General features: G+C 48.9%; 1 protein-coding gene across 4 annotated transcripts in view; it reads right to left on the bottom strand.

Annotated features, from left to right (window-relative positions):
* The window catches only part of GBF1 (golgi brefeldin A resistant guanine nucleotide exchange factor 1), a 2,365,494-nt gene that overhangs the window by 513,777 nt on the left and 1,826,456 nt on the right, over window positions 1–25,261 (bottom strand). For all 4 annotated transcript variants that reach the window (XM_078643218.1, XM_078643217.1, XM_078643220.1 and 1 more), the window contains exon 32: window positions 8,910–9,156. In XM_078643218.1, the coding sequence (XP_078499344.1) occupies window positions 8,910–9,156 (247 nt within the window). The remainder of the gene's footprint in view (window positions 1–8,909; window positions 9,157–25,261) is intronic.

Raw genomic sequence — 25,261 nt, forward strand, 5'->3', positions numbered from 1 at the left:
TACCTCTTCCAAGCATTGCCTATTGTCCTTGAGGGAGACTTCTTCCGCCGCCTTAAATCGTTGATGCTCCGCTTCATCTGGCAGGGAGGCCGTGCTCGATTCTCCTTCGCCACTCTCCGGCGCCGAGAAAGGAGGGAGGAGTGGGTCTCCAGGACATGCACATGTACTATAAGGCAGCGCAGTTGCAGGTCCTAGTAGAATGGACCCAACCCCTTTCTGAAAAACATTGGCTGCATATGGATAGAGCGGTGGCCGGAAGAACGATTTGGGACTTGGTGTGGAAGCCCAAGGGTGATAGGCCCAAAAATGCGTACATAAGTACTCCCACCAGTACCACTTTGAAGGTCTGGGACTCAGTCTCTGGTGATGAACACTGGACGACTTTCCCATCCCCCCCTTACGCCTATACACTTTAATCCAGCCTTTCCTCCTGCTGCACGAGAAGGTCCCTTTGACGCCTGGAGAACCGGAGGATGCCTCGCTCTTACACATTTGTTTCATGGCTTTGCCCCACTCACATTTGAAAACTGCATGCGAGACTATGCGATCCAACCAGCGGAGCAGTTCCACCATACCCAGTTCCTCCACTGGGCGCTATCGCCCTTGGTCAGAGAGGCTGCCACCAGACCCCCTACCCCCTTTGAGGCCTTCCTCTCTCAGACCTCTACCACGCGGGGAGTCATCTCCTTTCTGTATAAACTCCTTCTCTCCACTGCTGTTTCTCCTAGACCACGCTATATGGCCCTTTGGGAGGAGCTACTCGGCCACGCCATCACGGACGAGGAATGGTCCCATCTGTGGCATGACATGGCGAAACACAATCATTCTGTAGAGCTCAGAGAGGCCCATCTTAAAACAATGATGGACTGGTATTTATACCCGGCTAAGTTACAGAGGATATTTCCGAACTCTTCAGACAGATGTTGGAAGGGCTGCGGCTTGCTGGGAGACTTTCGCCACATCTGGTGGGATTGCCGGATCATCCGTCCCTATTGGGAAGAGATCCTGTCCCATATTAAGGGAATTCTGGGCTACCCAATCGGGGGCTCATTGGCCCATATACTGCTGGGCCTACGTGACCCGGATCTAGAGCACCAAACTAGGGCTGACAAGAAAATACTTTGGCTGTGTGTAGGGTGGCCAAGCTGACCTTGGCAGCGACATGGAAGAAAAAAGAAGCCCCGGCCCTTTCCTTATGGCATGCGAGACTGTGGAGGCTGTTAAGTATGGAGCGTATGGCTGATATCTTCCTGGGCGATTTTAAACATTTTACATTCCGCTGGGGCCCTCTGGTCCGCTTTCTCTCTAACGGCTTACCATCTGCGGTCTGCCCGCCCACGATACGAGCCCTTCATCTATTCCAGGTTTGAATGAGTCCACCCGATTGAATGTGCGTGTATAGTTAGGCTACCACCACTGGGGAGGGGGGTCGGTGTGGGGAGGGTAAGGGAGTTTGAGGTTTATGTTCCAATGTCACCCGCTACACGGCTTTGGCGGAGAGATGGATGTTACACAGCGTAAACAGACCTACTTCATCGCTATTGACTTTTGCGGGAACACCCGCTTCAGCTCGTAGACCCACCAGTGTTCTGTCTCCTTGTCCATAACTGGGTCTACAATCCCTGTGTTATCATATACCCTGGGGTCTCCCTCGATTCAGATGTAAGTGCTTATCCTTGTCTCATGCCATCCCTGATGCCTGATTTCATATTTGCCCCCTGCGTGGGAAAAATGATAGTAAGGGATTCCATGGAGAGGTTGAATAGAAAGGGGGAGAGTATTGAGCCCTGGGGGACACCAAGAAGTAGGATTTGAGAGGCAGGAATTGATTTTAATTTGTTGTGCTCGGTGTTGGAGGTAGGAAATGAACTGTTTAAGGACTGTGCCATTGAGGCCAGAACGAGTCTTCAGAGATTCCAGTAAGTACGAGTGGTTGACTGTATCGAAAGACGCTGAGAGGTCCAATAGAATAAGAAGGCAGGCATCTCCGTTCTCTAAGGAACGATGTATGTCGTCAGCAATGTTAAGCATGGCTGTTTCTGTGCTGCAGCCTTTCTTGAAACAAGATTGGAAGGAGTCCAGAAGGTTGTATTTGCCTATGTGTCTGTCAAGTTGTTGTAAGACACATTTGTCCATGGTATTAGCTAGGAGCAGGAGTATAGAGATGGGACGTTGAGATCATTAGAGTCAGCCGTGTGTTTTTTAAGTATGAGAATGATTTGCCCACGTTGAAGGGAATCAGGCACACACCCAGAGGCAAGGGAGGAGTTAATAATTTTTGTCCAACATGGGGTAATGCTGTGGTTTAGGTTGTGTGCTAGTTTTGTCGGGAGAGGGTCTTTGGTGTGCGAGGTCGGCTTAAATTTTGAAATGATATTAAAGACTTCTAGCTCGGTCATGGGTTTTAAGTTTGCCCAATTGGCGTAATTTTTCAATTGGGTGTTGAAAAGATTGTCTTCGGTTCCAATTTGAGTTGCTTGATTGAAGAAAGTATCAGGAGGCCGGGTTGTCATGGAGAGAGGGGAGATTTGCCAAGTATGACAGGCCGTGACTTGAGGGAAGGATTGATCGATTTTAGCAGTTTTGTCTGTGAAGATGCTGGCAATTTCCTCACATCTTTCTTTGGAGGTGGTTAGGTGAGGTGGGACAGATGAGATTTGTCTCCTGATAATGTTAAAGAGTTCTCAGGGCCTATTTGTTGCCGTGTCAAGTTGGGTACGGAAAAAAGATGCCTTTTCTCTGAAAATATGCTTCTTGTAGGCTTACCTAGCAGTTCTAAGGTAAGCTAAATGTAATGACAAGGGATTTTGTCTCCAAGTCCTTTCAGCTAGTCTACGTTACGTTCTTTCATTGTTGAGGTCAAGGTTAAACCAAGATTTAGATTGGATTGCCCTTTGTTGTTTTAGGTTGAGCGGTGCAACTTGGTCCAGAACTTCAGTCATTGTCATGTTGAAGTGGTCAGTGAGCTCTTTTGCGATTGGAGAGTGCGAAGATGGAGATGAGCATTCATTTCTGACTCAAGCTCAATTGGAGGGACTTGTTTAAGGTTTCTGGTCTATATCTTTGTTTTGTTAATTAAGGCTGGGGGAGGATTGACGATGGTAACCAGGTTGAACAGAATGAGATAATGGTCAGACCAGGCAATGGGAACGATGTCATTGAGGGAGACCAGTTAATTGCTTGTGATGATGGCATCCAGAGTAGCGCCTTTGATGTGGGTAGGTTTATTGCAGAGCTGTTTAAGGTCATTCATCTCAAGTAGATTTGTGAGGTGCCTGACTGTGGAATCTTCAGCATTATTCCAATGAATGTTATAATCGCCTAAAACACATTCTTCGAGTTAGAAAGGGAGAAATGAGTAAGAAGGTCAGAAAGCTCTTCAGCCAAGAGAGGGAGCTCACCGGGAGAATGGTAGATGTTTTGCAATTTTGATAGGTGGGGAGCCTTTAACATTGAGTTAATCGCTGAGGTATTCAAAGGTCGAGTATTCAGCATTCTTTAGAAGGGAGAGTGGGATTTCACTTTTGTGGATTATGGCTAGACCTTCACCAGTTCTGTCATGTCTGTCATGTCTAATGATGGAGTACCCAGGCGGTGTAAGTAGGTCAAGAATGGCCATCCAGTGGTCGTTAAGCCAGGTTTCTGTGAGGAAAGCCATGTCAATTTCCTCACTGAGGATGGTTTCAGCGATCTCTGTAGCATGTAGTGCTGCAGATCGGCCGTTAACGAGCATGCAAGAAAGAGGGCTGGTATTGTCCATAGCTGGTTTGAGAGTGTGGATGATGGTGTATTGCACCGGCGGTCTGGGCGAGTTGTGAGTTGCAGGGGCTCGATTTGCGCCCATTATAACTGGGATGTTGGAGAAGGGAAAATGGTCAGTCACCTGGATCTTAGGAAGATACGAGTTGCAGAGGGCATTTAACTCTTGAGTGGAGAGTGCAATGAGCATGGTAAGGCCTGTATGCCCGCCTGCAATGGGGAGTGGTAGGCCAAGGGGAGCAATGAGAGGAATTAGGAGAACTAGTAGGTGGAGTAATGTAGGTGTAGGGGCGGGCCTGGGTGTTCTGGTAAGAGAGATCCAGTCTAAGAGGTGTTAATTCCGAAGGCAGAGAGTTGAGTTTCAGTTCCATTCGGTCCAGAATCTGTGCAAGAGAGTTAGAGAAGCAACCCGGGAGGAGAGAGGGGGTACGCAGGAAGGGCAGTGAAGAAGAGGAGGGGATCAGCACGTTAGGAGGTTGATCAATGACGTTAGGACTAGGGTTCAATGTACTCTGGGTAAGATGCTTAGGGTCCGCCTTTAGATGGAGATTGGTGTTAGAAGAGTGATTGTTCCAACATGTTCTAAGGTAAAGTGCCGCATCGCACAGATTACCATGGACTTTATTAGTTGTAGTGTGATTGAGTGTAGGGGAGAGAGCAGGCAGAGACAATCTAGAAGGCAACTGTATAGGGTGAGTGTTAGAAGGTGAATCTAGGATATTGGTTGAGTCCCATGGAAATTGAGTGTTGGGGAGAGTAGGAGAGTGTGCAGTCAACCTAAGGTCAGGGCGGGGGAGGGAGCTCTAAGCTATGAGGTGGATTCATGTCTGGGGTCCTGAGATTGTCCCTCATTGGCGTGAGTAATGAGGAGTAGCGCTAAGAGGAAGGGCATCAGTAATAGGGTTTGCTGAGGCGGGTCTGAGAGGTGGGCCCGTGACCCTAGGCAAGGCATGAGAATTATCAAGGATAATGTCAGAAAGGTTGCACATTAGGGAGGGCAAAGAAGTCAGTAAGGAGGGCAAGGATCGGTAGTGAGTTTTGGATGAGGTGATAGGGTTGATGTAGGAATTCAGAGGAGGCCTATATAAGGATGGAGGATTTTCATGAGGAAGGCGATGAGACTGTTCGGGGAGAGTGAGTTGTGACACGGAGGAAAGAGGCAATTGGGGTGTTTGGCCCAGTTGTGAGAGTGAAGCGGCCATAGTACTGAAATGTCGATCAAATATGTTGACGGGAGGGATATATCAATTTCCCCATTGAAATAAAAGGAGGGGGTATTCATCAGTTTTATTCCATACAGAATTCAGATTTTTTAGTGATAGGAAGGTGAAGAAGGAAGATATTTTTCCATTTAGTCGAAAATAAAGTCCGTTTTCTTCGTGGCACTAGACAGGCTATGGTTGGTATCCGCTATTCGAGTTCCGGGTGAAGTTGTAATAATTTATGTTTGAGATTTTTTTTGCGTTCTTAGAAATGTTTGTGGGATAAACAATGCTCCACAAGTTAGGGCCATGACTCACGAGAGCAGAGTTAGGGGGATTGGGAGAGGGTTTGGTTAGAGACACGATGATTACAGGAATAGAATAGTTATAGTCTTATGACTCTGAGGCTTCTGTTAGAATGCCACTTCGTAAGTGGAGAGCCACTACAAATGCGAAAGAGCTGCACATTAATTACAGAGCATAAGGAGGAAGTCAATAGTATCAGCTCAACAAATTCAACCATCAAAGTACTCTAGGCTTCATAGAAGGGCATGAGCAGATTACAGGAGAAAATGCCCCCAGGATCCAAGGACATCCAACCTCCAGAGAGGATAAGTATACCTACACCCATAATCTAAGCATATCAAAGTATTTAGAAAGGAAAAGCACAGAATGTTCTTAAAGAAGAGAAAAACCAATAAAGCGAATATTCTCTTAAGAAAAGAAAGAAACCCCCCCAAAAAATGTCGGACATGGGCTTAATGGTTAACCCCGAAAGGTTAAGAAATCATGACACTGAATCAGAACCTTACAAGCAGCATTTGAATTTGAATTTGAATTTTATTGAATTTAAAAACATTTATTCAGCGCACTTTTACCCAGCAGTTTCATGGCGCTCTGTGTGATGCAGTGGGCGGCAGCAGCAGGGAGAGATTTAGGCAGGGTAAGCTTGCGTGAATAGGAAGGTCCTTCCGGAACTGTAGGTAGGAAGGCGATGTACGGAGGGCAACAGGAAGAGAATTCCAGAATACTGGAGCAAGGACAGCGAACTTCGCTCCACCCGCCCTCTGTTTTTTAAAACGGGGGGTGAGTAGTAGGGCCATATGAGAGGAGCGAAGCTCTCTACCTGGAAGGTAAGGCATGATAGCAGAGCATATGAATTCAGGGGCAGTACCTGACCTAGCCTGAAAAGTGAGGCAGCCAAGTTTGAAAAGGGCGCGCTCTCGCACCGGCAGCCAGTGTAGTGCTTTGAGCAGTGGGCTGGCCCGATGGTATTTAGGTAGGCCATGAATCAGGCGGGCAGCCTGGTTCTGTACCAGCTGTAGGCGGTGGATCGCATAGGCAGGGGCCCCATTGTAGATTACGTTACCATAATCGATACGAGAAAGTACCATGGCCTGCACAATAATTTTTAGAGCAGAAAAGGAGAAAAAACGAGAAACTTTCCTAATTATTCTAAGGGAAAAGAAACAAGAGGAAACCACTGAACCAATTTGTGAATGAACAGAAAGTTGTGAATTTAGTAAAATCCCAAGGGTTTTAACTTTAGGCACAGGGAGTGGAGGGGCACCAAGTGACGGGGGCCAGAAGGAGGGGGACCATGGACTGCAACCACCTCCGGTCAGGACCAACTCGGTCTTATCTGGGTTGAGTTTGAGGTGGTTTTACAGAACTACATGATCTAATAACATAAATAGGGAACCATATAACCTCCTTAGCAAATGTAGATAGCCATTAGAAATATGAGTATTCAGAAGAATACAATACAAAGTATAACACCACCAAGATAGAGGCGTCCCAGAAAACATTGGAAGCAGTGTCCGTGGAACAACCATGTTCTAAGAAATAAAAGTAGGATACCAAAATAACCTCCAGAAACGGAGGATAACCATTGGTAATATAATCAATCAGAAGAACACAAAATAGAGACCTTGAACCTGCAATATGTAACGCCTCCAAGAAAGAGCAATACATATCAAGGGAACAATACCCAAGCACAGGCAAGGAACGTACAAGTGGTAAAGATGGCACAACACCCTCATAAGGTAGCATAACCTTTTACAACAATCACCTAAGCCAAAAGCAATCCGTGCACCACCTGAAATCAAAGAAAAGTGCACTACAATCAAATGAAGGACGTATCAAAAAAGAATGCCCTGAAGTAGAAATTCAGAGTAGTTGCATAGAATAAACATATTCTCTTTATAAAAGGTACCCAAAGGACTTAAGCAAGAGGTCCCTATAAGAGATAGGAAGAAACAACACACAACACAAGCAAATAACCTATGGAGCATGAAGCCCCTCGTCAGAGGAAAAAGGGGCGGGAAGAACCTCGGCAATAGGTATGATTGAACCACATAACTGGTCAAAGACAATATAGAACCAATAATATCTCCTAACCGCAGGTGTCACCAACAGGTGGAACTTATGCCACCATGGCACTTCTATAACATGGGAAGTCGTGCAAGAAACAAAAGAATATCTAACTCCAAAACTATTGCCACTCTCCTCAACATACCTGCAAAAGAGGAACTCGCCTCAGTATCAAGGCTAGGAGGGGAAATAAGTTTCGAAGCTGTGGATGACTCCAGTACACTAGCCTCTCCAAGTGCAGACAACCAATATCCTCCAAAAGAGGTGGAATAGCCTCAGATATAGGCTGCAATAGCCTTGACTCCTCTGTATCATCCCCCAAAAGGTAAAAAGGCAACATTCCTTACGGATGGCTGCATTGACTCCACATCCAGCGTCAATGGGTGCCACAAAAGTGACTCCTTGACGTTGATAGGAGGAGGAGGAATGGATTCAATCGGAGGCGCCAACATTGTTACAAGAGTCAGGTGATCGAGGAAAGACACCAAAGGTGAAAACCTTGAAGGGCTGTGCACCGGTTCCGAAGCGAAGTCAGCGGGCGCCTAACCAATGACTCAGGTGGCCTAACTGACACAGAGAGCGACACCCCCGGTGTGGCTCCTCTCACCTCCATGGGGTCCAAAGGCTCCAGGGAAAGGTGGGGGCCCAAAGATGAGATGTAGAGAATGGTAGTATTCTCTCACATGGGCCGTCAATACCCCGTCTCCCAGAAAAACTGGGAGGTGTGAGGCGGAGTCATGTATGGCCTCTTCGACCAGTAAGCGCGAGAAGCCGTGGGAGACAGTCTGCACGTGGCGAAGTCGGGGATGCCGCGACTTCAGACGCCTGCGCTTTTCATGGGACGTTGATGGACAGTGACGTCCCCCTGAAGCTCCAGCTCCTGGAACGGCCATGTGAAGGGACCTCTGAATGAGAATAAGAACAAAGACTACGTGAAGTTTCTGACAGCAGCGCTGCCAGGAGCTTCATACGGCGTTCCTTGAGCGCCTTCAGCTTCAGCTTTTGGCAGCAGACACAATTTTCGGAGTTGTGGTGTTCTCCCAAACACCACATACAAACGGAATTCTGGTCTGTAGCTGACATCTGTTGTGTACAAGACCTACTAGGCTTAAAGCCTGAAGACATGAGGAAAGCACACTGGTTCCAACCGACAAAAAACTGTTGAAGTAGGCCAGAAAACGTCCTTAGAAACCGCTTCTCCGGATCCGTATTTCAGTGCGAAAAACAAGAAAGTGACGTCCACGCCCTGGTGGGGACTTTTATAACTTCACAGACGTCACAACCGGAGTCATCATGGAGTCATACAACGCCAACACCCGCCGGGCAGAGGTACTGCTTTCGGATCCTGTCTGAGGCTTGGGAAGAATTCAAAAGTTAAGGAATCTAAGGCTAGATGTCTCTATCAGATAAAACATGTTTCTTAATCATCACAACAACAGAGTAGAATTTTTAAGTGTATATATCATGGGCAAGGTCCATGCTGGATTGGGGACAAATTACATTGGTCCATAAACATAAAAATGCTCAAAATATTCCATCTTATAAAAGTATGCTCTAGAAATAACATATTCTTACCTCCATTTAAACTTGCTTCAACAAAAACTCTTATTGTTTTCACACAAAGTTCAAAATTCTCCGGAGTCACATGAGCAGCATCACGTACAATGAAGGATAGTGACTCAATGCTCTTCATGAGAGATTTGGTATCATGAGTTCCCAAATCCACACCAATGGTTAGACTATATTGATTAACTTGTGCCAAAGCACCTGACCGACTTTGCAGGTGGAAGCATTTTGAGATGTCTATATCTTCTTTCCTAACCTGTTTAGACAAAAGATATGAAAGGACTGTTACCCATGGCACAGATCACACTTAAAAAACAAAAATGCACATATGAACAAGTTACTTATCTTTAGTAACACTTTCTGGGGATCCTCTTTCTTACCACATATTCTTCAATCATCTTAATTTCCCCCAAGCGACAGACTGGATCTGGAAAACTCAAAAGCTGTGATCCTATGCACTGGGAAGTGACACAGCGAGACTTTGCGTAATAACTTTTCTACTGGCAAACGGATTTGTATATAAGCGCCAGCCAACACGTGCTGATGTCAGTTTGCTTCATGAACTTGTACACGCCCTCAGAAGCAGAGCCTATTAGAAGATTCAACACACCTCTGTGCACATTCCTAGATTGGGATCGTTTTAGATAAAAGAATCCATACCACAGAATGGGGAGGTGGGGGGGGGGGGTGAGAAATCAGCAGTTGGATAAAGGACCCACGAGATAAAAGTGCTCCTGAAAGTTAGTAACCTATTTTTCTGATGGGCACTTCGAACCAGAGATTCCTCATCTTGTGAATGAATACCACAGCAGTATCTCCCAAGGTGGTGCATGTATGAAAAGACCAATAAGTCCTGGAGGACCAAGTAGGCAAAATGTGGCAACGCAGTGGTAACAACCTTGACCCTGGTAGAGGAGAAGCCTGTAGGCCTTTAGAGGCAGCTTTTTAGACAATGCTTGGCAGATCTTGATGCACAGAACTATCCATCAAGAGATGGCCGGTTTCTGCACCATCTTGCTTTCCTTTGTCCCAGAGAAACCGTACAAAGAGCTGATAGTAAACCTAATGTTCTCTGGTGCAATCAATTCAAGACTAGGGAAATGATTAAGACTCTCTTCCTCTTTAGAGAGATGAGATGGAGTAAAGAAGGTCAGAAATGTAACGGCTAGTCTGACATGAAAAAGCACCACCACCTTTGCTCGGAATGAACAAGTTACTTACCTTTGGTAACGCATTATCTAGTAGAGACAAAATCTAGCTGCAAATTCCTTACCTTTGAATTTCCCAGGTGTCAGACTTGATCTGGAAACCTTTACGTGAGCAGTACCCCTACAGGCCATCTTTATGTTCTGTCCGCTTTCCTGCGGCTGCCTAACCAACCCTCTTTATTCAAGTTCCCTATTGTTAAGGTTCTTGAAAGGGCTTGTACATATGTGCCCCCCACCGGCTTCACAATGTCTCAGTGAGATATGAACCTAGTTCTTACTTACCTCATGTGTGCATCCTTTGAGCTGCTACATAATTGTCCCAGCCGGTTGCTTACCATCAAAAGAGTATTTCTAGTGTGAATATCATCTTCCTGGATGGTGAGTGAGTTGCTTTATCATCCAAACCTCCCTAGTTTATGATATTTCCGGGTAAGGTGGTGCTTCTCACTCGAGCCTTTTTCCCAGCTAAAGTGGTAACCCCATTCCATCTGAATCAGTCGGTCATACTGCCCACCTTTTATGCCCCTCTAAATCCCTCTAAGGAGGTAGAGCGACTCCATCGTCAGGACCGAAAAACAGTGATGTTCTACCTTGACCGCAAAAAAAGAGTTCCAGGTGCACGACCGATTCTTCATGGGATGTGTGGGATCTAAAAAAGGTCGGGCAGTTCAGAAAGGAACCATTTCGCCCTGGGTCATTATCTGCTAACAAGCCCATTCCACAAGATGGAAGACTGTAATCACAGCATTAGCTTGTGGTGTTCCAGAGCTAAATATCTGCCAGGCAGCAACATGGGCGCTCCTCCACACATTTGCTAAGCACTACTACCTGGACAGTCAGGTCCACAGGGACAGGCGTTTTGCCCATTCGGTCCTCCATGATTTTTTAGTCTAGTAATTTGTCCGCAGCCTACCCCCTGGAAAGTATGGCTTTGGTATAGCCAACCTGAAAATCCTGAACTTTATGCTTGGGACAAGCCTGAAACCGCACTGTGCTTAGAACAGCTCAGATGAAAGGGAGCGTCAGAGAAGGAGCCCGGTGTGAGTTCGGCACATTTAAAGCGAACCCCAGGGAATGTAGGCGTCCCACCATACTCTGAAGGTGGGAACAACAGTCTGGGGCGAAGACGCCCTCAACAGCCAGTCGTTGAGTTAGGGGCAGACTGAAACCTTTAAGCTGCACAGATGAACTGCGGCCATCACCTTGGTGTACACCCCAGGGGCACTGGTAAGGCCAAAGGGGAACACAGTGAACTGAAAGTGCTCATGGCCTACCTTGAACCACGATTAACGCCTGTGGGCAGGTAGGATGGGGATATGAAAATACACATCCTTTAAGTCCAATGCAACCAGGCAGTCTCCTTGGTCTAGGACAGACGAGACCTCAGCTCAACTCAAGTGAGCATATTGAATTTCTCCTATTTAAGGACATAACTGAGGGTCTGGAGGTCAGGACAAATACCTCTGTTCTTTTTGAATATCACAAAGTAGTGGGAATACCAACCAATGCCTACTTTTAAAATCATAGTAAAGGAACAAGGGAACCCTTAGAGTCGGAAGGGACCAAGGGTAGAGTCGATTATTAGAGACCGTGGTCCTTTCAATGAGAATCACTATAGATAACCACAATAGTACAATCAGGATTGAGTCTGTTCGTGTCCAATTGGAAGGTATCTACAATTTATTTGCACATATTTAAAGCAAAACAATACATAAACATTTACGTGAGCAGGACGTGACTGGGTATTTGGAAATCAGCAGATTTCCATAAAACAGGCAAGTGACTAAAAAGTGACTCCTGGTGAAAATACAAAATAACAGTAGTCACAATAACACAAACATCTTATACTCTACAAAATTCTCAATCCGAAGTTTAGAGTTTAAGACGCGGTTATGGGATCATCATGAGGACTAACTAATCAAGCAAATGCCTGGGAAGTTTCCTGGATAAGGATGCGGGGTAAGTGGATAGGGGAGGGAAAAAAAATGGGAGGGAGCGAGGGTTTATGACAAGAAGGAAGAATTAGTAATCTCGGAGATAAGATCAAACAACTATATTGTCGCGCTAATTTAAGCGTGACTAGGATCCACCTGAGTGACAAAACACATAATGAAGCCCCAATGTGGCTTGCTCTATGGTCTAAGGATGCATCTTCTAAGATTAATGGAGAAAGGATCTAGGCAAGGAAAAAAATGTGGTGCAAGTGTGAACCAGAGGTGACGCCCAAGAGTAAATGACGCTTCTATGCTGCTCAGAGAGGGGTAGTGTAGAATCTGCATCTTATAGTTACCTTATAGTTACCACCACTTTTTGTTGATGTTTCACTGTTTTTCGACTTTAGTCTGGCTGGGATCCTGCTATCCAGGACCCCAGCCTAGCTGCTTCCTCTCTAAAATGATTGCAGGCACTTTAAGTACACCACAGATTGGATTCTGGGGTACCCTAATAAGTTCAAAGCTCCTTCTTGTTGATGTTAGAAGGGTAACCCAATAAAATTGTAAAATAGCCCTCACACACTGAAACCTGATTCAGTTTCTTGCTCCATCATTGGGGTCTTCTCCTCCCTCTACGGGGCGGGGCGTGCTACGACCGACGTAGACAATGGAGCACTTATATTCGTGATGGGAATTATGTGTAGTGCATGTCTTTTGGGCTGTAGTGCATTGGGAAGTAGGATCATGAGAAAAATTGTGAAAAATTAAAAAATTCCCTGGATAGTGGAAAAAATAACTTTATTGCCTTCCTTGGCTGGAAATAGTAAAAATGGGGAGGTGTAGATGGTGTACTGTAATGAGTCACTTTCTACAAGGTTGACATGTTTCAGAAGCCATCTCCCTGGCTTACTTCCTCAGGACCATGGATGATCCCTACATCACTGTTGTCAGTGAAATAATATTTTAGTAGTACACATGCCTGCTGGTCTTTGTACTAATCTAATATGCCTCAAATGTCCATGCAGTGTTCACCGATCGCAATGCTATGCTGGCGGAAGAAAACATAGTTCTCCCAAGTGCGTCCAGCCTCTAGGATTCCCTGTAGGGGGGAGGTGGAAGGGAACGCGTTGTGGGATGTTGAAGCTTAGACCACTAAGCTCTCAGGGGTAGGAGATTAGCTGAGAAAACTTGGATCACCTGGGGCTGGGTAATGGTGGCATACTATTGTCCTGTTCACAGGAGCCTTTGTGCTAGGCTTGGACCACATGCCTAGGAGGACATTCCTCAGTGCTTCATTAAAGAGCAAAAGGAGTTCGGATGAGAAAGCCCTAGGCTAAAGCACTTCAGTCAAGAGGTAAGTCTTGCGCTACACCGAGGACAGCACTACCACAAAACAGGAATCTCCCTCCTCTATAGTCAAAGTAGGTCCACTGGCCTCCGCAAGCTACTTATACCAGGCCAATTCGTCACCATGAGTGCCCAATTGGAGTCTAAAACTACCTCAAAATGTCCAGGTAATGACCTAGAGCTCCTGGGCTCAGTCAATGCCAGAATCAGCATTGATTGACGACAATCCAACTAATCAGAACTGGGCTGGTGTCGGGAGCAGTGACTTGAGGACTGGCGCTGTGGAAGGTCGTGTTGGCACGGCCAGCACCGATCTGGAATTGGATCCATGAGACCCAGTCAAGGCCAGAGCCGACAGCGCAAAATCTGATGGGGCCTCTACTGACCCCGTGGGACCCGGAGGCGCACCAGAGGGGTCAGCTCACTCAAATAATCAGCGCATGGCCTCTTAAAACTCTTTCATTTGAGCGGGGGCGCGCTCCGGCTCCCGGAAACGGTGTGAGGCGCAGATTAGAACCTGGCACCGGCTCGGTAGAACTATGCCTGGAACGTTGATGTTCCTCACTCGTCTCGTCAAACCTCACCGGACGAGGTGAAGTTAAAGTCCATTTAGACTGATCTATTTGTGGTTCTGCCATGAATGTCCAGCGGACCTCGAGTGCGTTGAAGAAGACTTGGTCCTCCTGAAGTTTTCCTGCGACCTTCTCTTCTTCGATCTGGACCTCCAAGGAGTTGTAATCAATGGCGTCAGGAAAATATGTGAGTTCATACTCCTCCTTAGCGAATGTTAGCATACTTTTAACAAAGAAACTTTGAGATTCGAATTGGTATTTATTTTTTTACTTTTATTCTTCATATATATTTTTGATTTATGAATTTCCATCAAATTCCAGAGTGTTACAGGGATTATTTCTAGACATTCTACAACTGACACATATTTCGCCCTTTAGCGGCCATTCGGCCCAGGGCTTTCTCAAGGCTGTAATAGATGTGATGAACATCATGAGTATAGATGTAATTAGAGACCAGTCATAGCCACCACCATGTGCTATGTAAACGGAGTGCAGCAAATTATTTTTAGAGAATAGAGCGAAGGGTCCTGAGTGTAAGAAACTGTCTCTATATATACTGCACCAAAGTGAGGTACAGTGTGTATAGAGTCCAAGGGTCTCCAGAGATTTGGCAGAGGTTAAAGTTAGATAGAACCTTACTCTCGAAAGTGTAACTTGGTCGAGCAGTAAGGCAGTATCAGAGGACAGTGTTAAGCATTTGATGTACACACTCAGTCAGCAAATGAATTCACACACTCAAATCAAATCAGCTTTGATTTTAAGTCATAAAATCATAAAAGCACAATAATAAAAACAATTTAAAAATAATACATTTTTCCAGCTTCAAGGGAAGTGTAAAATACAGAAAAAGCAATTCACGTGAGCAAGCAAAAGTACAATATTTTAAAAGATTATACATTAATAAAAAAATGCAGACACCAAATCTTTACAATAGTATCACATGGTGTTACGAAACCTTATAACGAGCTTTAAGAAAGCCGACACAACCAGGATTGTATATTCATTGTCCAGTGTTTGCAGTTTTAAAAAGGCTATTTTACATTGCTTTAAATTCCAGCTTTTTAGTATGGGCAACAAAAACTTTTTCCTAGGAACAACATATTATTTACAAAATACAGTGCAGTGCATCGTGGTTAATCTAGAAGTTTCATCTCATGGACATAATGGATGGAGTATTGACCAGTCATTAATATCAGGAAATGTAAATAAACATCCTGTAGAAAGAGCCATAGCGAAAACGGGCCAAGAGCATGCGTGTAAAGCCACTCTCTACACATATTAAATAGGGTTGTAAACCTGGACAAGTGGACATCAACTGATTTGCCATGACCGATTTATTTTCTTTGTCGTTGAGCCACCGCTTGTTTTCCAAATAATTCATACAATGTGTCTTAAGGGATTTTCTAGGGACATTTTCCAAGCTACAAAGATGATAAAAGTATTCTGGGTGACAAATCTCACTTGACAGATTTTTTATATAGTTAATCCAAGGCAGATTGGCCACCCATCCAGTTTGAGGCAATCCTTAATTACGTCCCTGTTTAATCCCATCTCTAACGACATCCATTATCTTGCGCCATAAAAGCAAGTGAGTGGTCTTTATGATGTCAGAAATATAAGCTATATCAAGTTCCCTGTGGCAACAGTAGGTTGAGGTCGAACAGGGGACTGCCAGAAGGTAGCACAAAAAGCAGTTTTCATGACGTTGAATTTGGTCAGCGGATTCTATGCCCCATATGCCGGCCCCATATGTCCCTGTGGAAATACATTTTGCCTTATAAATTGCCATTAACTGCGGAACAGGGGTCCCGCCTAGTTTTTTTGAGAAATTAATTACAGCACCTCTGGCTCTCGAGAAGGTCAGGCTTCTGCTATTTATGGCCGCTTTCCACGATCCCTTCCTATCAAAGGTTATACCTAGGTAGCAAAATATGTACGTGCTAGCAACGTTCTTATTTTCAATAAAAATATCACAAATTGTTCTAGTTTTTAAACCACAACCCAGGTCTTAGTGATGTTCACCTTTAAGCCCCGCTCTGACATATAAGCAGCAAAATTTGCAACAGACCTTTGCAAACCGAACTCGGTCCGCGACATTATAACCGCATCGTCTGCGTACAATAAAATAGGGACCGGGAATCCCTAATCATTGGGTAGTCATGCTGTTTCTCAGCCAGAAACTGTCCTAGGCTATTGATATATAGTGAGAAAAGCAGAGGAGCAAGAATGCACCCCTGCCTCACCCCTCTTTTTATGGGAAATCTGTCTGAGCATTCTCCCGGTTTCCCATACCGTACTCTTGCACCTGCCCCCCTATATAATTCCATTATAAACATTATCAGGGAAGGGTCCAGTTCTAGGTCTTTAAGGGTATCCCACAGCATGTGATGTTTTACACAATCAAAAGCGGAACTTAAATCTACAAAAGTAAGAAAAAGTCTGCCCTTCTTAGCTTTGGTGTATTTATCAATGATCAGAGACAAATCAAGTCCCTGTTCAATAGTGCCTACGCCTGCTCGAAAGTCGTATTGAAACGTTCATAGCACACCAGTCTCCTCAGCCCACAGCTCAAGCTTATTTAAGATAACCCTGCCGGCTATTTTTATTTAGACATCTAATAATGATATCGGGCGGTAACAACTGAGTTCATTTCTATCCCCTTTCTTAAATATGGGTATCACGATCCCATCTGCCCATGTGGGAATTAACCCATAATGAGTACAACACATAAGAACATTGGTTAGAAGGGGAGCCCATAACCCGGGGTTGGCTTTATAAACATCCACCGGTATGCAATCCGGCCAAGGGGCTTTCCTTGAAGCACTGTCATAAATTCGCCCTGGTGACTTCCTCCATGGTGATATTAATCTCTAGGGGCAAGGAACCTAAGACAGCCTTATCAACTATGCTAACCGCAGCTGTCTCTGACGTTTTAACACCACTCGACTTATCCATGTAGAGCCCAGCGAAGAAGTTCACCCGTTGTTCGACGCTAATCGCCATATCAATGGTATTTATCTCTCTATCATTCAAGAATGGGGCATTAACCGCTCTCCAAAAGCCGGTATTATCTTTGCGTACACATGCCTCGTGTAGGGCCTCCCATGCTTCCCTTTTTAATGTAGTCCTACGTTTTCTTAGTGCCAACCGATACAACGATCATGCCTGCCTGATTTGATCCCTACATCTCGGTGCTTTATTCAATGCCTTCTTTAGGATAGTGTGGGCCTTTGTACAATCATTATCAAACCATTCATGAGAAGGTTGGCATCCCTTGCGTTTTTCCCTTGTTAACAGTTTTCTAGCCTCGACTGAGATCTTAAGAAAAGCACTGAAAACGTCTTTATCCTCCCTGTCCTGTGAAAGGCATATTTCTATTTCCTTAATCGAATTGGTAATCAAGCTTACTAGGAATGCCCCAGGGTTGACTTTTTCCCACGTTAGCGTGTAGCCATTAGTAATAGCAAGGCTAATGTAAGGGGGATATTGTGGATTCCCAACAAGTTTTTCCTCTGACCCTGTTCGCAGAAGGACCAGACGCACAAGTTACTACTTGTGTAACGATATATCTGTAAGAGACATTAGTTAGTGATAGATTCCTTACCTTAGAATATCCCCAGGCATCAGACTGGATCCGGAAATTTTTGCGTAGCAGTACCCTTGCGCGTCGGTAGGCGTCGTCTGCGGTTCCGAGTCCGTCGTTGGCGCCGTGATGACGTCGTCGGAGTACTTAGACGCCGCCTCCGCGTGCTGACGTCAGTTCTTAGACACAGCTTTTCCGCGCCAGAAGCGCTGAGCCATGTTAAAAACCAACACTGGTGCCATTGAAACTAGGGCCCTGAAAGGGGATAACCTTAATCCTAGATATCGGTTCGCAGAACGGGGAGGATGGGTGGGTCGGTAAGGAATCTATCACTAACTAATGTTACTTACAGATATAGCGTTACACAAGTAGTAACTTGTGCATCTGAAAGAGACACGTTAGTGATAGATTCCTTACCTTAGAATAGATACCCCAGCAATACCAACCCCGGTGGTGGGTCTGCAAACCAATAATCACACCAGAAAGTCCTGGAGGACGGAACGGCCAAAGAAGCCATCCCTCCGGACTTGACTGTCCAGGCAGTAGTTGTGAGAAGTTGGCCTGATATATGATGCTCACTAGTTCTAGTGATCACCTTGTATCAGTCCAAACAACCCTTATGGTGATTGGTTGTAAGTCAACCTTATAGACCAGCTATCCTAATGGTAGCATGGACAAAGCAGTCTTAGGCTAAACTCTTTTGGCATGTGAAGCCAGCTGTTTTACCACAATATAACCCCTTGAATACCAGATGAAAGGACACCACACAGGTTGTTATGAAAATAAACGCACAAGTTACTACTTGTGTAACGATATATCTGTAAGAGACATTAGTTAGTATTAGATTCCTTACCTTAGAATATCCCCAGGCGTCAGACTGGATCCGGAAATTTTTGCGTAGCAGTACCCTTGCGCGTCGGTAGGCGTCGTCTGCGGCTCCGCGTCCGTCGTCGGCGCCGTGATGACGTCGTCGGAGTACTTAGACGCCGCCTCCGCGTGCTGACGTCAGTTCTTAGACACAGCTTTTCCGCGCCAGAAACGCAGAGCCATGTTAAAAACCAACACTGGTGCCATTGAAACTAGGGCCCTGAAAGGGGACAACCCTAACCCTAGATATTGGTTCGCAGAACGGGGAGGATGGGTGAGTCGGTAAGGAATCTAATACTAACTAATGTCTCTTACAGATATATCGTTACACAAGTAGTAACTTGTGCATCTGAAAGAGACACGTTAGTATTAGATTCCTTACCTTAGAATAGATACCCCAGCAATACCAACCCCGGTGGTGGGTCTGCGAACCAATAATCACACCAGAAAGTCCTGGAGGACGGAACGGCCAAAGAAGCCATCCCTCCGGACTTGGCTGTCCAGGCAGTAGTGTCTTGCAAACGTGTGCAGCGATGCCCACGTAGCTGCCTGACAGATGTCTTGTAAGGGCACTCCCCTGCCCAGGGCACTGGTAGTCGCCGTGGCTCGGGTAGAATGAGCCCGCAATCCAGCAGGAGGCTCCTTTCTAGCCAAGGAGTAGCATGCCTGGATACACAGGATGATCCACCGGGAGATGGTCCTCTTGTGCACCGCTTTCCCCTTCTTCGCGCCCACGTAACCAACAAAGAGTTGGTCATCCACCCGGAACTGGCGTGTGCGATCCAAGTAGAATGAGAGCGCACGTTTTGGGTCCAGACGGTGGAGCCGCTCTTCCTCTTTAGAGGGATGCGGTGGCGGGAAGAAGGTGGGCAAGGTGATAGACTGCCCGATGTGGAAGGCCGTGACAACCTTGGGCAGGAAAGAAGGTTTGGTACGCAGCACCACTTTGTCCGGATGGACAGAAAGGAAAGGTGGAGTACAAGAAAGGGCCTGGAGCTCACTCACTCTCCTGGCAGAGGTGATGGCAATCAGGAAAGCAGTATTCAAGGTAAGAAGGCGGAGAGGACAGTTATGAAGTGGCTCAAAGGAAGCGCACATCAGAAATGTAAGAACCAGGTTCAAGTCCCACTGAGGCATCACAAACGGAACAGGAGGAAACGTGTGTGTGATGCCCTTAAGAAATCTATTAACAATAGGGGACTTGAACAAAGAAGGTTGATCAGGCAGCCTGAGAAAGGCTGAAAGGGCAGAAAGGTAGCCCTTGATAGTGCCCAGAGCAGAGCCCTGCTGGGCAAGAGAAAGAAGGAAGAGAAGGACCTCAGAAAGAGGGGCATTGAGGGGATCCACAGCCTTTGCTGTGCACCATGCCACAAACCTGTTCCACCTACAGGCATATACCGACTTTGTGGAGGGACGCCTGGCTGCCAGAATGATGTTACAAACTTCAGGAGGCAAGTCAAATGGCCTCAACTGTCGCCGCTCAATCTCCAAGCATGGAGGTGGAGACTGGACAGGTTCGGGTGGAGGACCGTCCCCTGCTGCTGCGACAGAAGGTCCTCCTGAAGAGGCAGACGAACCGGGGGATCGACTGACATACTGAGTAGCTCTGGATACCAGTACCTTCTCGCCCAGTCCGGAGCCACAAGGATGACTTGGGCCCGGTCGCCCTTGATCTTCTTCAGCACTCTGGGCAGAAGTGGTATAGGCGGAAAGGCGTACAACAGACCGCAACTCCACTCGCGACGACAAGCGTCTCCGAGCAAGTGCCGCCTTGGAAATTCCAACGCGCAGAACTGATGACATTGCGCGTTCTCTTCGGTGGCGAATAGATCTAACCAAGGCTCTCCCCATCGCTGAAAGAGGCCTGGCGCCACGTCCGAGTTCAGACGCCATTCGTGATCCATCATGCACTGACGGCTGAGCTCGTCCGCCCTGGTGTTCAGAGAACCTGCCAGGTGTTGAGCCACCAGGGTCACGCCCTGGCGTTCCAGCCATTGCCAAAGGCGAAGAGCCTCTTGACAAAGGATCCACGACCCCACCCCGCCTTGTTTGTTGCAGTACCACATGGCGGCTGTGTTGTCCGTGAACACCTGCACTACACTCCCCCGGACAGAGGGGAGGAATGCCTTCAGTGCCAGACGAATCGCCCTGAGCTCCAACAGGTTGATGTGGAGCCGGGTCTCCGCCGGAGACCAGAGGCCTCTGATCTCCGCCTTTCCCATGTGGCCTCCCCAGCCCTGGAGGGACGCGTCCGTCACAACTACGTGCTCCGGTTGGGGAAGAGAGGGATCTGCCTCTGACCCAATTGCGGTCCGTAAGCCATCACTGCAGCTGTCTCGCAGTGCCCTCCGAGAGCAGGACGTGGTCGGATAGGTTGCCCTGATGCTGGGCCCACTGAAACTTCAGGTCCCACTGCAGAGCCTGAATCCGCCACCTGGCGTGATGCACCCGTAGGATGCAGGAGGCCATCAGCCCCAGATGCCGCAGCGTCAACCTGACCGAAACCCGGGATAACGGCTGAAAGATGGGAATCAGAGCCTGAATATCCCGGACCCGCTGTTCAGGCGGATAAACCCGAAACCGCGCCGAGTCCAGAACCGCTCCAATGAAGAGGAGCTTCTGAGAGGGGCACAGGTATGACTTCGGCACATTGATGGAGAACCTCAGCTGGTGCAGGAGGTCGGCCGTCGTCTGGAGGTGGCTGACGACTGTCTGGGGCGAGCCCGCCTTCAACAACCAGTCGTCGAGGTAGGGGAAGACTGAAACCCATAACCTGCGCAGATGAGCTGCGACCACCGCCATCACCTTTGTGAACACCCGTGGGGTGCTGGTAAGGCCGAAGGGGAGCACGGTAAATTGAAAGTGCTCGTGGCCAACCATGAACCGCAGGTAGCGCCGGTGGGCAGGCAGGACGGGGATATGAAAGTAAGCGTCCTGCAAGTCCAACGCTACCATCCAGTCTCCTGGGTCCAGGGCAGCCAGGACCTGAGCCAGTGTCAGCATCTTGAACTTCTCCTTCCGGAGGAAGCCGTTGACGTTCCTTAGGTCCAAGATAGGGCGTAGACCCCCTTTGCCCTTCTTGGGTACCAGAAAGTAGTGGGAGTAGCAACCACACCCTACCTCTGGCCCAGGAACGCGCTTGATGGCCCCCTTGGCCAAGAGGGCCGTAACTTCCTCCTGCAGAAGTCGCAAATGATCCCCCGACACACGGTGGTTCTGCGGTGGCATGGCTGGAGGAGTCGCCTCGAAGGGGAGGGAGTAGCCCCTTCGGACGATTTGCAGCACCCACCTGTCCAACGTGACAGTGCGCCAGTGGAGGTGGCGATGGCGAACCCTGCCCCCCACTGGCGTCACATGGGCCTGAAAGCACGGACTAGGAGGGTTTTGAGGCGGATGCTGCGGGGGAAGGTGTGGACTGACCTCGCCGCTGCCCCCGACCACCCGGACGGCGGTTCCCACGGCCGCCACCGCGTTGGGTATTGCCCTGCGGAGCGTGGTTGGCGGCGCGTGTGGGCGCACCCCTTCCGTGGCCACGAAAGGAGTGAAAGGCAGCCGATTGCTGGCGCTGGCCCGAGAGGCCCAAGGACTTGGCCGTAGCCCTGGAGTCCTTAAAGCGCTCAAGCGTATGGTCTGCCTTGTCGCCAAAGAGGCGACGGCCATCGAACGGCATGTCCATGAGCGTGCTCTGGACATCTGCCGAGAAGTTGGCGGACCTCAGCCAGGCGTGGCGTCTGACCGCCACCGTCGTTGCCATCGCTCTACCTAGCGAGTCGGTGGTATCCAGGCAACACCTGATGGAATACTTGGCTGCATCCCGGCCCTCCACCAGGGCTTGGCCGAGTTTGGCCCGTACCTCCAACGGACACTCTGGCAGCACTTCCGCGACCTTATCCCACACAGAGTGGGTGTAACGTCCCAAGAGGCAGGCGGTGTTGGAAGACCGCAGGCCTAGACTAAGGGATGAGAAGATCTTCTTCCCATACTGGTCATACCTCTTGGATTCCCTGTCCGGCGGGGCCGACGGGAATGCGGTCTGGGAATTGGAGGCCTGGATGACCAGGCTCTCGGGGGTAGGGTGGGAGGACAGGAAACATGGATCGCCTGGGGCTGGGCGGTGGCGTCTGGCCACGTTCCTATCTACGGGCGAACCCGTAGCAGGCTTGGACCAAGTGCCCAGAAGAACGTCGGTCAAGGCCTCATTAAAGGGCAGCAGAGGCTCGGCCGAGCTTGACTGCGGTTTAAGGACCTCAGTGAGGAGGTTAGTCCTCACGGCCGCGACGGGGAGCTCAAGGCCCAAGGCCTTGGCAGCCCTCATCAGCACCACACTATATGTTGCCCCCTCCTCCGAAGCCACGGTAGGAGGGGAGACAAAACCAGTGTCTGGAGAGGTGTCCAGGCCACTGGCCTCCCCAAGGTCTCCTGTCCAGTCCTCATGAGACTGACACTCCCTGGTCAGAGGGTCCTCAGATCCCTCCCAGTCCTCTTCATCACCCATCTCCTGAAACTCAGGGTTCTCAGCTAATGGGGCCTGTTCATAGAAGTGAAACTCCCCAAACGACGTCTGGAGCGGCGCCCATCGGGGCCGTCCCGGCGCCGGAACAGGAACGAAGGTGGAACCGGGGACGGCGGAGGCAACACCTGAGGGTCCGACGCCGGGGAGGTCGTAAGGTCCTTCGGCGACGAACCAGATCCCGAAGGAGGTCCAGCGGCGTCGGGCCCGAAGGCGCCGGCGGCGCTGGATCAACTGAATCCCTCGGCGCCGGGCCCGAAGGCGCCGGCGGCGTCGGGATAACGGGAACCTGCGGCGCCGGGCCCGAAGGCGTCGGCGGCGCCGGGGCCGAAGCACCCGACGGCGTCGGGGCAGATCCCCCCGACCCGCTAGGGGTCCCAGACGGGTCCGCTGGGCCCAAAGGCGCCGCGGAGCCCGTCGGAGGAGAGAGTTTCCTCATGGCCATGAGGAAGCGCTCGATCTCCTCCGGCGTCGCGTTGAGCCCAGGGACCGTAGGGTATGGGGCTGGACGCGGCGCCTGCGACTCAGACGGAGCCGCGTGGGTGGTGTCACCCGAACCCCCGGCCGCATCGCGCGAGCGTCGGGGGGGGGGGGGGAGTCCGAGGAGCGATGATGCCGCTTGGACTTCTTGTGCCGCTTACCTGACGACGACTTCGACCCGGAGGAGTACGGCCTACCCTCGGAACTGTGGTGGCTCCGAGCCCGCGACCTGTCCCTCGACCTCCCATGGGATCAGGACCTCTCGCGGCGCGGGACCGACTGCCGGAGTTCGAGCCGCCTGCGGGACCGCTCCCGTCTGGCCTTCGAAGAGAGGGCCCGGCAGTCGGAGCAGGCCTTGTCGTCGTGGTCGACGCCGAGACAAGAGAAACACACGCGGTGAGGATCCGTGACCGACATCAGGCGGTCGCAATCATCGCAGTGCCTAAATCCGGGCATCCCTACGGCACAGTCGGAGTCCATAGACTTCGAGAACAATCAAAAGTGATCAAAAAGTTAGTCAAAAAATGACTAGGGTTACTGCTTTTTCCAGATCTGCGCTTGCTGGTGCGGAAAAAAGAATAACTGACGTCAGCACGCGGAGGCGGCGTCTAAGTACTCCGAGGACGTCATCACGGCGCCGCCGACGGCGGACGCGGAGCCGCAGACGACGCGCTAGGGTACTGCTACGCAAAAATTTCTGGATCCAGTCTGACGCCTAGGGATATTCTAAGGTAAGGAATCTAATACTAACGTGTCTCTTTCAGATAGTATATTTATTAATAACAACACCTCTGAACTCTTTATGAGGTCAGAGGGCTAAGCACATGACAATCTCTTACGAAAAATACTACAAGTTGCACAAAATTACAATGGTGCCCTAGGGGCACGACAAACCATATACTAAGTAGGTGGAATGTGAGAGTCGATAAAAGGAATGGAGCTGTCCAGAGGCTGTAGGATCGATGGGACCATGCTATACTAACTTCAGGTAAGTAATAGGAGGCCCACGGAACGCGTGTGCAGAGTGTGATCTCACACGCGAGATGCGTAACAACGTCTATGGACAGTACAGTTCAAGTTAAAGGTGAGTACGGACAATCCTGACTAGATAGGACTAAAACGACTGTGGAACTGGACACTGGGACAGTTAAACTACCCTTGGGCACCGAAGTGCTCTTGTTACCTCACCCACGGGCTGCGGGTGCACAGGTGTCAAAATGCGTCGGGTTCTCGCATTGAAGTCTAGGGAGCCTGAAAGAACAGTTGCTGCAGGCGACCAGGAGGAAGATGTCCGGTGCAATCCAAGGGTGGATTGTTGAAGAAGGAGACCTGAAAGCAGAGGGGACAATGTTCACAGTCATTAGCCAGTGACGGGAGTGGAACCAGGAAGGAACCAGATGTCGACGTCGCGATCAGGTGAAGAGTGGACGCTTGACTCTGCAGCCACGTGGACCAGGAGGTGTCTTCGACGACCAGGATGGAGCCACGAGCTGTCCCACGCAGACTCTCGCTGTCAGCGGTGTCGCATCCGGGCTGGGACTCAACAGGCTTTGGCAAAGGTAACCCACGCGGTGAGTGAAGAAAGCGTCTGGTGCGGACTAGGAGAGTCAGGGGTGCTCCTCTTTTGGAAGGGAGCAGGGGCCAGTCTGGAGCAACCAGACCAGCAGTCTAGGAGGCCACTAGCCAGCCGGCAAGTGACCAGACAACGCGTCGAGCTGCAAACAAGCAGAAGGGCCCCACGCAGATCTCGTGGAAGCTGGAGGGCTGATCTTCGGTGCAGGGGCTGCTCGGGGTTGGGGCTTCTCAGTCCCCAAAGCACTTGGTCGAGTTTACCTCGGGAGTCGTGCTGGAAGCGAAGTG

This window comes from Lissotriton helveticus, chromosome 5_1 (genome assembly GCF_964261635.1).
Source record: "Lissotriton helveticus chromosome 5_1, aLisHel1.1, whole genome shotgun sequence".
In the NCBI taxonomy this organism is placed as follows: Eukaryota; Metazoa; Chordata; class Amphibia; order Caudata; family Salamandridae; genus Lissotriton; species Lissotriton helveticus.